Below are 12,500 nucleotides of genomic sequence, written 5' to 3' on the forward strand. Positions count from 1 at the left end.
AGGAAAAACTCCCTGGGAGGGAGAAACCTTGAGAGGAACCAGGGGGGTAAGTTCGTAAGTTCGTAACTAAAGTTCAATAAAAGTATTTACTGCAAGTTCTTGCTCAGTGTGTTGAGTAGATCAACAGCCTGACAATGTTGCCTTCTACTTTGAGCCGTGACCTAAAGCCATGGACTCCTGACAGGGGTGTGTGACGTGACAGTACGTTACAGATGGGCTCACCCTGAACTAAACTAACCTTCAACGGGGCGCGGTCCCGAGGGCGGGGCTTCTCTCCGGTGGAGGAACGTTACCGACCTGAGACTGTGCAGCTCTCTACAGTGATCGTGTTCTTCTCCGGGGAACTGTGTCAGTTTGAACCGATCAGTCATAGGAAGGACGTACACGCGACCGTCGGTAGGATGACGCTGGAGCCTCTGCGGTCGGCGATGTCCGCCTCTACCGGGGAGGACACGTCGCTCGCGCTGCCCTCCGACAACAAACTGCGTACCGGACAGCAGCGCGTGCTGGATCAGGTTCACACCATCAAGAGGGGCAAGTCCAAACAATGGAAGAACGGATCCCTCTCCCCCACAAGTAGGAACACCAGACACACTGCTTTCTCTTCTACACTTGTTATGCTATGATTTCATGCGTAATTTGAGAGAATCCCAATTATTGACATATTGTCCTAATTTGGGTCACAGCAAATAGAAAACAGTGCGATAATAACAGATAATAACTTGGTGGGACTCTAAACTTAATTAGCAAGTTTCCAATTCTCTGTATCCATAAATCACAATCATGTATTTCAAACGAAACACTCAATTTATAAACACCGACTGGGACTGAGCGTCATCCGAAGTGTGTACGCCAAATGTGTGTCACGGTTTGTGTGTGTGTGTGTGTGTGTGTGTGTGTGTGTGTGTGTGTGTGTGTGTGTGTGTGTGTGTGTGTGTGTGTGTGTGTGTGTGTGTGTGTGTGTGGTGTGTGTGTGTTGTGTTTGGAATGTTCTCTGTGTGGTTCCAAAGTGAAAACACCCTCCACAATGTCAGGACATAGCTACGCTATATAATACCATGGCCTACTGCCTATTTTCAGAATTCCATTTTGTTTTGTTTATTGCTAAGTATCCATGGCCTATTAGCAATATTCTTTGAGTGTAAGAAGGCCTACAGTATACCTTTGTTTTCAATCATTTACGATAATTCACGATCAAAATTCTATTCAGTCTAGAATTATTGCTTGAAATGAAATCTGTCAACAGGTTATAACTGTTGCTGTGAGAATGATGTAACAATGTGATCCAGCTCTGTAGTAACACTGTAATAACACTGTAATAACAGTGAACGGTGGTGACCGTTCGGGTTTAATCTCCACCTGATGAAGAGTCAGTACCACTAGTTTTACCTCCTTTAGAGTGCAGACATGTCCCCTCAGTGTTAGAAGCAAAATTAGATTTTTATTTGGAAAAACAAGTTGCAGCATCATTAGCCTGCGCACTGCAACCGGTAAAGTTGTTAGATGTTAGAAACTATAAACCTTCTCCTGGCTAGGAGCTGCAGTGGCAGGTTTTAATCTCTAGCGCTAAATTAGCGTGCTAACGTTGGTTCTGGCTCTGACTGACACCACCATTGTCTGGTGACAGATAGGGCCACTCCGTCCACCCTGATTGGTCTGATAATCGGCGGGTGTGATGGAAATCTTTCAGTGAACAACAATAAACGATGTTTGGTCTCAGTTGAGAGTTTTAATGCATATACAAAGTTTAAACAACGTTGTTTAAAGCTGGATCAGCGTTCCTTCATCAACAGTGTGGATTCAGAGACCGATGCTGTGGCTGAGGAGAGGACCGTCCTTTACTCTAATGCTCGTACGTCATAGGTCGAGGAGTAAACATACTGTATCTTGTACCTGTTTGCTGATAAAAAAAAGCTGGGAAACAAGCGTAGGTGTTGTGAGCCACTATCTCAAACCTCAGCCTGCAGTTAGGAGTGTTCCAAGGTCACACACTGTCTGTTGTCTGAGAGAAGGAGCAGTCGGGTCTGGATCTTCCTCAGTCACATAATGGAAAATAACAAAGTACATTGGGTCACAACAAGGTCAACACATTTCATGAAGACTTAAGCAAAATAGTACAAATACATTTTTTGCCATTACACAAGACAGGTAGTTCAGGCATGCTGGTGTTCATTATGAGCGACTCTAGGACTGACTGGCCTTGTATGTGCTTCAGTTGTATTTAATTCATTAATCTAGTCTGAATCGCATTGCTCTAAAGTCACTAGAAATCAGCATTTAAAGCAGTTTTCCCCCCCAAAACCTTCTGTGTTCCCAGTGTGTGAAGTGCTTGTTTGTTAGTGCGTCATGTCAGGCCGGCGGTCTCTCTCATCGGATGTTTGTTTGAGTTAAAGCGCTGAAACTGACGTTGTGAAGCACGACCCCACGACCTCATCTGAAGTCTCTCACGTCCACCGTTTCATCAAATTTGATTCGTCATGTCCATCACATACAGCCATAATTGATACAGTGAAAAGCTTTGGGAACAGTCAACAACAATCTTACTGTTGTTATTTCTGTTGCTATGCCAACAACATTAATACTCTGAATACACAGTGAGCCGGGAACGCCCCATGACCCTGCTCGGAATAAGACACTGAAACCTCCTGTTCCCACTGAGTCACTCCTAAAAACACACTCACTCAGGGAATTATTATCTTCATTGTCTGACTGACTGGCTGACTGACAGTGGGATTGACTCTAGTAAAGACTTATTGATTGATTGACTGACAGTGGGATTGACTCTAGTAAAGACTTATTGATTGATTGATTGACAGTGGGATTGACTCTAGTAAAGACTGACTGACTGATTGACACACTGACTGCCACAGGCAGGGCGTGATCTTGACCAGTCCCAGGTACTGTGTGGAACCACCATGTGGTCTGAACTATCTAGCTTCTTTATTGACGCTTTACGGAAGTTGAATGTTTGCATTTAATACACAAAAGACTAGAAACCTGGAGGTACAGGTGGGTTAGGGTTAGGGCTAGGGTTAGGGTTAGGGCTATGGTTAGGGTTAGGGCTAGGGTTAGGGTTAGGGCTATGGTTAGGGTTAGGGCTAGGGTTAGGGTTAGAGCCCCCCACAGACTCATCTCCCTGACATTGCTCCCCTGGCTCTCGAAACCTGAGACAACCACCCCCACACCGTTTAACAACCACCCCCACACCGTTTAGAACCATTTAATATCGCCACCTCCTCCTCCTCCTCCTCCTCCTCCTCTTCCTCCTCCTCCTTTCTCCTTCTCCTCCTCCCTCCTCCTCCTCCTCCTTCTCCTCCTCCTCCTCCCTCCTCCTCCTCCTCCTCCTCCTCCTCCTCATCCTCTTCCTCCTCCTGAGAGGAGACCGGGACAGAGTTGATCTAGCCACACTACGACACACCAGGGACACACCAGGGACACACCAGGGACACGCCACGACACACCACGACACACCAGGGACACACCACGACACACCAGGGACACACCAGGGACACACCAGGGACACACCACGACACACCAGGGACACACCACGACACACCAGGGACACACCAGGGACACACCACGACACACCAGGGACACACCAGGGACACACCAGGGACACACCAGGGACACACCACGACACACCAGGGACACACCACGACACACCAGGGACACACCAGGGACACACCAGGGACACACCACGACACACCAGGGACACACCAGGGACACACCAGGGACACGCCACGACACACCAGGGACACACCACGACACACCACGACACACCAGGGACACGCCACGACACACCAGGGACACACCAGGGACACACCAGGGACACACCAGGGACACGCCACGACACACCAGGGACGGGGACATGACTGAAGATACATATTCAGCTGAATCATGGGTCACAATGGCAAACAATGACAATAAACACACACACACACACACACACACACACACCTTGCAGTTAGTTACCCACTGAGACAGACAGCCTGACTAACCGCCTGTCATGGTAGTTGAATTATGTGGCAATGCTTTATTATTTCAGCTGGTGTTTACTTAAGATATAATGGGACGGTTTCCGGATACAGATTTAGCTTAATCCTGGACTAAAAAACAGACGGAAAGTCTCGATAACAAGTATGATATGGTCCTGTATGAGGCTTGGTCTTTTTTCTGGGAAACAGGTTACATCTTGATCTTCATTTAATGCTAGAACACAAATGGTAACTACTTGGCACGAAATGGAAATAAATTCATACAATTAATAAAGTCGCCCAAATTGTCAACATCCTAGAGTGCCAAGGGTGCCTTTATTCACCAAAAATTAATTAATTATGATGCTTCATCTTTCAGCCAATTAAAGGTAAACACCACATAAAACACATGGCGCTCTCGGTGTTGAGCCTTCCCGGAGTTCGTGGATAAACCACACCTCCAAGGCCACACCTCCCTCAGTCTCATCAGAGACGTGATGGAAACATGTTTGATCACAGTGAAAAGTCTGGTGTGTCTGATTTTTTTAATTTATTTTTTTATATGTTTTTTGGGCATTTCTGCTTTATTGGGATAGAGACAGTAGAGTTTGACAGGAAGGATGGGAGAGAGAGAGGAGGGATGACATGCAGGATAGGTCGAGGGTCGGAATCGAACCAGGAACCTTGCGATTACGTGGTGAGCGCATTAGTGTGCTACGCCACTAAGCACCCCCACCCGGTGTGTCTGATTATCACCATGACGATGGTGGCGACAGAGCGTTATGTTTGCAGTGTAAACAAAAACCTGTCTGCTGTCGAACGCACTCCTTAGCTCTCCCTCTTCTAGATGCTGTTGTCATCAGGAGGAGGGCTTCTTTTCCCCTGCTCAGTGGCACACGGGGTGGAAGCCTCAGCGAGAGGCAGAGGAGGACAGTTGGATATCTTCTATCTTTGACTCCTTTGGACCTCCAGCTTTTGTGACTAATATGTTTACACTTCCTTGTTCCTCTTGACTCAACCGTGTGTTAGTAATGTTCCCCTCTGAACACTACACTCCTTGTTTTCATCTCTCTCTCTCTCTCTCTCTCTCTCTCTCTCTCTCTCTCTCTCTCTCTCTCTCTCACTCATAGACATACAGTACCAGTCAAAAGTTTGGACACACCTTCTCATTCAATGGTTTTTCTTTATTTTTATTATTTTCTACATCGTAGATTAATAATGAAGACATCAAAACTATGAAGGAACACATATGGAATTATGTAGTAAACAAAAAAGTGTTAAACAAACCAGAATGTGTTTTATATTTTAGATTCTTCAAAGTAGCCACCTTTTGCTTTGATGACAGCTTTGCACACTCTTGGCAAGTTTGTGTTCAAACCTTTGACTGGTCCTGTATGTATATCAGTCCTCATCCCTCTCTCCTCTCTCTCTCATAGTCCTATAGATCAGTCCTCTTCACTCTCTCTGTCTTCTCTCTCTCTCTCTCTTTCTTTCTCTCTCTCTCTCTCTCTCTCTCTCTCTCTCTCTCTCTCTCCTCTCTCTCTTTCTCTCTCTCTCTCCTCTCTCTCTTTCTCTCTCTCTGTCTCTCTCTCTCTCTCTCTCTCTCTCTCTCTCTCTCTTTCTCTCTCTCTTTCTCTCTCTCTCTCTCTCATAGTCCTATATATATATATATCAGTCCTCATCCCTCTCTCCTCTCTCTCTCTCTCTCCCTCCTGTGCAGGTCCTCCAGGGTCGAAGCCAATGTTTACAGAGTTTGGATCTTTCAAGTTCTCTCCCTCTAAAGCCAACGGCACCTTCAGCAGGAGCCATTCCAACATGACCACCAACGCAAATAAACAGGTACAGTAAGAACCTCCTCCCCTCTGTCTGTCCCTCTACCTCCTCCCCTCTGTCTGTCCCTCTACCTCCTCTCCTGTCTCTGTCCCTCTACCTCCTCCCCTCTACATGTCTGTCCCTCTACCTCCTCCTCCCCTCTGTCTGTCTCTCCCTCTACCTCCTCCCCTCTGTCTGTCTCTCTACCTCCTCCCCTCTGTCCGTCTGTCCCTCTACCTCCTCCTCTCTGTCTGTCTCTCTACCTCCTCCCCTCTGTCTGTCCCTCTACCTCCTCCTCTCTCTCTGTCTCTGTCCCTCTACCTCCTCCTCCCCTCTGTCTGTCCCTCTACCTCCACCCCTCTACCTGTCTGTCCCTCTACCTCCTCCTCCTCTCTCTGTCCCTCTACCTCCTCCTCTGTCTGTACCTCTACCTCCTCCCCTCTCTCTGTCCCTCTACCTCCTCCTCCTCTCTCTGTCCCTCTACCTCCTCCTCTCTCTGTCCCTCTACCTCCTCCTCTCTCTGTCCCTCTACCCACACCCAGTCTGTAGGCCTCTGGGTCTGAATCCTAACCTCTCTGGGTCTGAATCCTAACCTCTCTGGGTCTGTGTCTGTCTGTTCTTGTGACAACAGGCCATGGCAAAACATTGTGATATGGTTATTGTATGTATTGTCATTCTGGATTATTCTGTGGATATGGTTGTTATATGACACTGATATTGTTTTTATATGGTACAGTGACTCTGTCACAGCTCTGTAAAAACATCTCCTGTGACCTTTGTGCGCTAAGCTGAGAGGACGGAACACATGAAGGCATTGTGCTCCCCCACCCTGTAGGCTTTCTATGTTGATCCGTTTGGGGTTCAGTATTTCTGTGTCTCTATACAATCAAAACCGGTTTCCGGAAGTATTGCCATATTATTGCCAAAAATCTGTTGTTTTCATTTGATGATGGGAAAGGCCGACATACGCCTTCCTCTAAGAGCAACATTCTGTCAAAAAAGAAGAAAATGTTTAATTGGGAAAATGGAATTTAATGTAATAACTACAATATATTAGTTAAGTACGAGTTATGAATAGGTATGAATGCTGTGTACTGAATTTTAAAAAATCCAAAAAAAAAAATCAGAGCATCGATACAGATTTGCGAAAAAATAATATTGCGATACTCAACTGTATCAATATTCCCCCCCCCCCCATCACTAACTAGATGTACTGTATAATTTCAAATGATCAAATCAGCCAGTCAGAGGAGGAACTTGGTGGCGAGGAGGAGTGTTGTTAAACAGGCCTGACGTGACTCATACCCAGGGCTTTACCCAGCATGCCTCTGTCTGTGTTCACGCCGGGAAGGGAGACGCAGGAAGCGTGCGTCATGAGGAATCCTTACGAACAAGTGGTTTGATGCTTCTGTAACATCGCGCCAGGCTTCACAGCCAGACAGGTCTAACAAGTGCAGTCCCAGACTTGTCGAGACACAGAGTGCTTCTCTGTGAGAAACCCACTGCAGCGTCAGCCAAGGAGAAAGTCTTAAAGTATTAGAGGAACAAGTCAATAAACAGTCGCTGGCGTGTCGTGGTGTGGCTAGATCAACTCTGTCCCGGTTTGGTAAACAACCCCTATGTTCCACCGACAGATAGCGTCAGGAGCTGAGGAGAGTGTGAGGTCAGGTTCCTCCACCTCAGGTTACAGTTTTCTCTTCTATAAGCTATACTCTATCTCACTATCTCTCCTTTCCCAGTAGTCACTCCCTAACTGGCTGGGAGTCTCTCTCTCTCTTTCTGGAGTGTGTGATGTGTTTCCCCCAGTGTCACAATTACACTGTGACTTTCGGGAGGGTTAGGGTTAGGGTTTAGGGTTAGGGTTAGGTTTAGGGTTAGGGTTAGGGTTAGGGTCACCTATTGGTTTTAATGGTGATAAATGTTTAGGCCGATTCCGCAGCTGTTTAGGCAAACTTGTAAATGTGATGCATTTCTGGCATCAAAAAGCCACATCACACATGCATGCATACGCTGCAGTGAAGTCTGACAGTTGTACAACACATCACATCACAACTTTATAATCTATTGTATATATTTTATGATATATTGTATTGTATACAATTAAATTTGAATGCACCTGCAGCCAGGGAAATTCTCTCAAACAAGAACAAGGAAAAAAATTCTAAAATTGCCAATCAATCATCAATCGTCAATTCTCCCCCCCACCCCCTCCCCCCACTTCTGATTGCTGGCCGACCTCTCTAACCCCTGGGCTACCCTGCTCTCTTCTCTTCTCCTCTCCTCTCTCCTCCCCTCCCTCCCTCCCTCCCTCCCTCCCTCCCTCCCTCCCTCCCTCCCTCCCTTCCTCCCTCCCTCCCTCTCCCTCCAGGTCAACATCCAGAAGAGTCGTTCACTGTCCAGCAGGAACATCGGCCAGAGACACCTCAGCAACTCCAGCCAATGGGAACAGAGATTCCAGTCCTCTAACTGGCCCCAGCCGCCCAATGGGCTGAAGCCTAGCCGCAGCGACCCCGTCCTCGTCCCCGCCCCCGCCCCCGCCCCCGCCCCTGCCCCCGAGCCAGCGCCAGCCCCTACTCCCATGGTAACCAATATGTTTATGTTGCAATAATGTTATGAATAATGTAAAAAAAATGGTCCATTAAAACAGCCTCCACCCACCACCCCAGCCTCCACCCCAGCCTCCACCCACGCGGTGGCTCTGTGTTTCCCTGCGGGGGGGTTGATAGTTAAGGGCTCTCTGCTTATGTTATTTAGTCTTTACGTCAAACTTAAATGTATCACTGTTGACATGAACTTGATTAACCCCACGTGGGCGTCCTGCCTGAGCTGACGTGCTGTTGATGTTCTCTGACCTCCAGCGTGCCAAAGGTCAGACGGCGTCCTTCCAGACCATGCAGTCGCTGCAGGCACGCATCAACAGGAGCAGCAACTCCATCACTAACGGCAACGTGCAGCTGGTCAGCAGCCAATCACGCATGACCCAGCCACCCTCCGCCCAATCACAAACTGAGACAAAGGTCACCAAGGCGACCAAGAGTGAGCAGCAGTCGCAGCAGTCAGGGTGAGTGTGTGTGTGTGTGTGTGTGTGTGTGTGTGTGTGTGTGTGTGTGTGTGTGTGTGTGTGTGTGTGTCAGTTTGGGATGTCTGTAGTAGGGATGCTAGACCCCAGCTAAACACTTCCTCCCCCCCCCCCTCCCTCCCTCTGCAGGATGACTGTCAATATGGCTGACCTGACTCTGACGAAGGCTGTGGACTTCCTGTCCAGCCCAGAGGAGAACTACCAGCAATGTGGGGCCTCCTTCATCCAACACACCACCTTCACAGAGGAGCGCTCCAAAGAGGAGGTCAGAACACACACACACACACACACACACACACACACACACACACACACACACACACACAGACACACACACACACACACACATACACACTGTATATTATTGTCCCCTCTCGTATGTTCTGTTTTGTGTGTGTAATGGGTGTGTGTGTGTGTGTGTAATGGGTGTGTGTGTGTGTGTGTAATGGGTGTGTGTGTGTGTGTGTGTGTGTGTGTGTGTGTGTGTGTGTGTGTGTCCAGGTGCTGAGGCTGGGGGGTATCCCTCCTCTGGTAGCCCTCCTGCAGAGCCCGAACCCTGGGGTGAGCCAGAGTGTGTCAGCGGCTCTGAGGAACCTGGTGTTCAGGGATCAGAGCAACAAGCTGGAGGTCCAGAGCTGTGGGGGGATCCCTCAGGCCCTGCAGCTCCTCAAGGAGACCGACTCTATGGAGACCCAGAAACAACTCACAGGTAGGGCACACACACACACACACACACACACACACACACACACACATACACACACTCTCTCTAACACACACACACACTGTCTCTGTCCAGGTCTGCTGTGGAACCTGTCCAGTGCAGATGAGCTGAAGGGGGAGTTGATCCAGAGTGCTCTGCCGGTGCTGACCCAGAGTGTGGTGGTTCCCTTCACCTGCTGGTCAGACAGCAGCGCCAACAACAACATCCACCCTGACGTCTTCTACAGCGCCACAGGCTGCCTGAGGTACCTGTCTGTCTCTCTGTCTGTCTGTCAGCCTGTCTGTCAGCCTGTCTGTCTCTATGTCTGCCTGTCTGTCTGTCAGCCTGTCTGTCTCTCTGTCTGTCTGTCTGTCTGTCAGCCTGTCTGTCTCTCTGTCTGCCTGTCTGTCTGTAAGCCTGTCTGTCTGTCTGTCAGCCTGTCTGTCTGTCTGTCAGCCTGTCAGCCTGTCTGTCTGTCTGTCTGTCTGTCCGTCTGGGGCTGAGGATGCTTAGGACTGCTGGTGATGTGTGTGTGTGTGTGTGTGTGTGTGTGTGTGTGTGTGTGTGTGTGTGTGTGTGTGTGTGTGTGTGTGTAGGAACCTGAGCTGTGCCCAGGAGAGAGAGAGACAGGCTATGAGGGATTGCCGCGGCCTGATCGACTCTCTGATGATCTACCTCCAGTCCTGCGTGGCTGAGGACAACCCTGATGACAAGGTACGCACACGCCCCCAACCTCCCCTCACACGCCCCCGGCCTCCCCTCACACACGCCCCCAGCCTCCCCTCACACACGCCCCCAACCTCCCCTCACACACGCCCCCAGCCTCCCCTCACACACGCCCCCAACCTCCCCTCACACACGCCCCCAACCTCCCCTCACACACGCCCCCAACCTCCCCTCACACACGCCCCCAGCCTCCCCTCACACACGCCCCCAACCTCCCCTCACACACGCCCCCAGCCTCCACTCACACACGCCCCCAGCCTCCACTCACACACACCCCCAGCCTCCCCTCACACACGCCCCCAGCCTCCACTCACACACGCCCCCAACCTCCCCTCACACACGCCCCCAACCTCCCCTCACACACGCCCCCAACCTCCCCTCACACACACCCCCAACCTCCCCTCACACACGCCCCCAGCCTCCACTCACACACGCCCCCAACCTCCCCTCACACACGCCCCCAACCTCCCCTCACACACGCCCCCAGCCTCCCCTCACACACGCCCCCAACCTCCCCTCACACACGCCCCCAGCCTCTACTCACACACGCCCCCAACCTCCACTCACACACGCCCCCAGCCTCCACTCACACACGCCCCCAGCCTCCACTCACACACGCCCCCAACCTCCCCTCACACACGCCCCCAACCTCCACTCACACACGCCCCCAACCTCCCCTCACACACGCCCCCAGCCTCCCCTCACACACGCCCCCAGCCTCCCCTCACACACGCCCCCAGCCTCCACTCACACACGCCCCCAACCTCCCCTCACACACGCCCCCAACCTCCCCTCACACACGCCCCCAGCCTCAAGTGCACTTTGAAGCTGTGAATCTCCCGTTCTACCACATCCCAAAGGTGTTCTATTGGATTCAAGATCCGGTGACTGGGAACGCCACTGAAGAACACTGAACTCATTGTCATGTTCATGAAACCAGTTTGAGACGGCTTTTGCTTTGTGACATGGTCATTATCATGCTGGAAGGAGCCATTAGAAGATGGGTAAATTGTGATCATGAAGGGATGCACATGGTCAGCAACAATACTCAAATAGGCTGTGGCATTCAAGCGATGATTGATTGGTATTAACGGGTCCAAAGTGTGCCAAGAAAACATTCCCCACACTATTACACCACCTCCACCATGAGAAGGTGTACAGGTGTTCCACCACCTCCACCACAAGAAGGTGTACAGGTGTTCCTAAGAAAGTGTTTGGTGAGTGTATATCTACCTTCTGATAGGTTGACTGAAACCCAAGAGAACACACTATACGTAATTACATAAGATACCTGTGTAACCTGTTCTCACACATACACACACACACACACACACACACACACACACACACACGTACTGTTTCCATACATTATTCCGACAGTATTTACCTGCTCATCACAGTCAGAACCGGTGGAGGGGTCACATGTATATGCTCTGCGTGGTAGAGAGGGTGAAGGCGTGGGCGTAGACCATCTGAACAAGCTGAACACAGCTTGACGGTGGGACAGAGCTACAAGTCTAGACGCCGTAGTGTAAAAGGTCCACACCCCTGGAGATGAGTCACATGGTCAACTTTTTGTTGTTTACATTCATAACAGCCTTAATGTGACAGACACTAATAATACTTCACACATACTAGGTGATGGATGTGACATTAAGCTCCTCTCCTCTCCTCTCCTCTCCTCTCCTCTCCTCTCCTCTCCTCTCCTCTCCTCTCCTCTCCTCTCCTCTCCTGTGTGCAGTCAGTGGAGAATTGTGCCTGTATCCTCCACAACCTGACCTACCAGTTGGAGACGGAGTCTCCAGGATGTTTCAGCCGCTTCACCTCCCCAGCCCTGTCCCCGTCTGCTGGGAAGAAGAGCCCCACCATCGGCTGCTTCAGCCCCAAGAGTACCAAGATTCACAAAGAGGTCTCAACCAACCCAGTGACCCTACGCCCACTACTACACTACTACACTACTACACTACTACTACTACTACTACTACTACACTACTACTACTACTACACTACTACACTACTACTACTACTACTACTACTACTACTACTACTACACTACTACACTACTACTACTACACTACTACACTACTACACTACTACTACTACTACTACTACTACTACACTACTACACTACTACTACTACACTACTACACTACTACACTACTACACTACTACTACTACTACTACTACTACTACACTACTACACTAC

At 49.6% G+C, this 12,500-nt stretch overlaps 1 protein-coding gene across 1 annotated transcript in view; it reads left to right on the forward strand.

Annotated features, from left to right (window-relative positions):
- Positions 1-288: 288 nt before the first annotated feature.
- Positions 289-12,500, forward strand: part of pkp1a (plakophilin 1a) — a gene marked incomplete at its 3' end in the record, with an annotated part of 16,346 nt that continues 4,134 nt past the window's right edge. Inside the window, exons 1-9 of the mRNA XM_083674798.1 lie at positions 289-576; positions 5,695-5,813; positions 8,155-8,367; positions 8,645-8,847; positions 8,995-9,130; positions 9,367-9,574; positions 9,665-9,833; positions 10,165-10,282; positions 12,036-12,203. Of these exons, the coding sequence (XP_083530924.1) occupies positions 402-576; positions 5,695-5,813; positions 8,155-8,367; positions 8,645-8,847; positions 8,995-9,130; positions 9,367-9,574; positions 9,665-9,833; positions 10,165-10,282; positions 12,036-12,203 (1,509 nt within the window). The 5' untranslated portion in view covers positions 289-401. The remainder of the gene's footprint in view (positions 577-5,694; positions 5,814-8,154; positions 8,368-8,644; positions 8,848-8,994; positions 9,131-9,366; positions 9,575-9,664; positions 9,834-10,164; positions 10,283-12,035; positions 12,204-12,500) is intronic.

The sequence above is a fragment of the Argentina silus genome (genome assembly GCF_951799395.1).
Source record: "Argentina silus genome assembly, chromosome: 8".
Lineage (NCBI taxonomy): Eukaryota > Metazoa > Chordata > Actinopteri > Argentiniformes > Argentinidae > Argentina > Argentina silus.